Source organism: Chrysochloris asiatica, unplaced genomic scaffold, assembly GCF_000296735.1.
Source record: "Chrysochloris asiatica unplaced genomic scaffold, ChrAsi1.0 scaffold00088, whole genome shotgun sequence".
Lineage (NCBI taxonomy): Eukaryota > Metazoa > Chordata > Mammalia > Afrosoricida > Chrysochloridae > Chrysochloris > Chrysochloris asiatica.
The window spans coordinates 7,056,088-7,059,134 of NW_006408606.1; the positions used below are offsets into that span (position 1 = coordinate 7,056,088).

Here is a 3,047-nt window from a genome sequence, read left to right on the forward strand (position 1 = left end):
AACCTTGTGCTTACCAAGTAGCCAAAATAGGGAGTATTTGTTCATATTAATTGCCCAAAAACTTCCACTTTCTAAAGTAATTCACTTGGATATTTGTTTTAAGTATATAAGAAGCAGAATGTGGATCACATATTTTATACACTTTCCAGGAAACATCTAACTCATAATTTGAGTTCACCTGTGTCTAGATTCAGTATCTTAAGGGAAAGAACTAAAATGGGTGCGAATAAAGGAAGTACCAAAAGAAATGACAATAGTATAGGCTAATAAATGAAGAAATCAAGAGACAGTTTCATTAATTAATATATTTTCTGCATTATAGTTAACATATGTATTTTCTCGGTGTCACCTTATTTTCCGTTAAGTATTGATATTTTGTTATACTCAGACATGGGTACATTTCAACAGTCTTTTGCAATAAATATCATAAAATAATAGAGATTCGCATAATAAATATTCTTTACAATAAAAAAGTTTAACAGACTTTTGTCTTAAAAATAGTCAGAATTCAACTTTGTGATTTATACATAAAATATACAAAAAGTACCACAATTTGTGGCTAAGGCAATGAAAACAGAAAAGATTAGAGTTACTCAGCTGCTAACTAATCAAGGGTGCCAAAAAAGACCACTGCAGAGTCAAAAATCACTTTAGGCAGCATAGTTCTGTGTCATCTATAGACTCATCAGCTATAAATACCAATTTCAGTTATCCAAGTGCCCTCAATGCCAAAAGAAATTCGGGGGAGAATTTAGGGTGTGGAAGGGAGTTGAGTCCTTCACAGATAATGAAAGCTAGAACAAGAATGAGCAAAATACAAACAATATTATCTCCAATGTGAAGACTTACATTGTAAAGTGAATCTAAAATTATACAGAAAGGAAAAAACAACAACAAAAAAAACTGGCATCACTAGAAAAAGATAAGCCCAGAACTAAAGGGAGAAAACAATGAGGGGCAAGAAGGGCAGTGATTAAAGAAAAAAATTTATAACAGAAAATATCCCCCATGCTACTTAAGGGTCCAATGCTATGAAATGGCCTTAGTTGGAGACAGATTTAATACATAGCTTATTTAAGCAATTAAAAGGTCACTTCTTTAAAAACCAATTTTCCTCTACCCATAGTACCCAACCCAAAACTTTAAATCATTGTAGTCTGAGGGGGGGGGGCAGGGAGTGTTCATGTGTACAACTTTGGAAAGTTGCTTGCAGAACAAAAAGGCTACACAAAAGCCCACTAGCTCTCAACACCCTCTCAAGTGGTTGGCAGAAGAACTTGTAGAAAGTGGGAGGCAGGTGCAATTTCACAGTCCACTTTAACTGAAGATCATCCATGAGAGAAGAGTAAATTCCATGAGTCAAACCTTGGGAACAGGGGAGGAGAAGATGGGAAACAGGAAAAAATTCTAAAGAAAGTAAAACCAGTATCTAATAGAATCTTTTTTTTTAACAGCCACAATTTGAAAGCTAAACATTTTCTGGAGGTTCAACCCACCTCCCAAAAATCATGATGGTTTACCCTGACCCCGGGAGGAACAGCTCTCCAGCTTACAATAGACAGTATTGGAGTTCTTACATCTGCACCCTGGACGATGGATCCAGTCATAACACCCCCTGCACAGCTTCAGGCATCCCTTAGCAGGAGGATAACAGAGTAAGCACGGTAAAAATAGAGACATGGCTCCCATACACAGGTACCTAGAGCAGCAGTGGGACTGTGAGCAGGAGCAAGGATTATCCGAATAAGAATCCCCTTCATCGTCATTGGAGCAGTGGTAAAAGATGCCCTTGACTAAGCACATGCAGGTTCCATATTCCACCATGCTCTCAGCAGAGCAAAGGCACTGCCGGTTACAGGCCAGACAGGATGGCAGAGTTCTAGGAGCTGTGCATTCTCCACACTTGCATTTCCCACATTGTTCACAAATGAACTTGTGCTGTGTTACGTCCACTTTCAAGGAACCCTTCAAGTCATCCACTATCAGTTGCTTGGGCTGGGTCCGGATTGTCCTTTCGGACCTATGACCAGGGCCTGCTCTGGTTGGTGGTGACCTTCCTAACAGTCCTTGCTCAGAAGAAGCACTGCTGTTGCTCCCAGAACTGGCTGCACTTCCAGTGCTGGTTGATCTGCTCAAAATGGGGCCCCTGGCATTATTTGTGAGTCCTGCATGTACCAGATGGCTGGTCGGTCTATGCTCATAGTTATTATTCACATTAATTGGTATAATTTCATGAGTCCTTTCATGCTTTTCTTGTCTTGGTGCTGTTCGAGGAGCTGGTCTTTTCACCACTGAAGGCCCTTCTGTGTATTCATTGCTACCTCTGATGGCCTTGATCTGGTCTAAGGACAAGATAGCAGCAGGCTGTATCTCTCTCTCATAATCTACTCTCTGACGGTTATCCAAAGAAGGTTGCTGGATCACAACTAATGAACTGCCACTGCCATGTTGATTTTGGGGATCCATGTGTAGTGATCTTGAATTCTGGCAATCAGTAGAAACCTGGCATGCATCTGAAATCCTAAAAGGAAATCAAAGATGAAAAAAATAAGAAAGAAAATAAATGACAGGAAGCATTTTTTTTGGTGGTGGGGGGGGGAGGTGTGTGAGAATCCTGTCAAATCACAAATTGCCTAAACCACCAGGTAATGATCTCCTTCATCAGCGGATTACAGTGATGCTGGGGTCCTGGCCAGAGTCCAAGTCCAAGATAGGCTGGGGACCACATTATAGAAAAAAAGAGACCCTAGATCATAAATACTGTCAGAAGGGACCAGGCACTGGAGAAGGTTATCATGTTTGGTAAGGTGAAGGGAGGGTCAGAGAAAAAGAAGAAGACCCCCAGTGAGATGGACTGGCAGAGTGGCAGCATCAATGGGCTCAAGCATGGCAACAATTGTGAGGTTGGCCCAGGACAGGGTAGTGTTTTGTTCTGTTGTACAAAGGGTCGCTATGAGTCAGTATTGACTTGATGGCACCTAACAATAACAACAACTTACCATAAAAATTTTAAATATTTTTCTAATCTTTAAAAAGGGTAATGAAGA

At 40.4% G+C, this 3,047-nt stretch overlaps 1 protein-coding gene across 1 annotated transcript; it reads right to left on the bottom strand.

Moving 5' to 3' along the window:
- Window positions 1-290: 290 nt before the first annotated feature.
- On the bottom strand, window positions 291-2,466 carry LOC102820016 (protein sprouty homolog 1-like). The gene has a single exon (XM_006866263.1). It carries the CDS (start codon window positions 2,464-2,466, stop codon window positions 1,507-1,509), a length of 960 nt encoding a protein of 319 aa, XP_006866325.1. The 3' UTR covers window positions 291-1,506.
- Window positions 2,467-3,047: the final 581 nt, after the last annotated feature.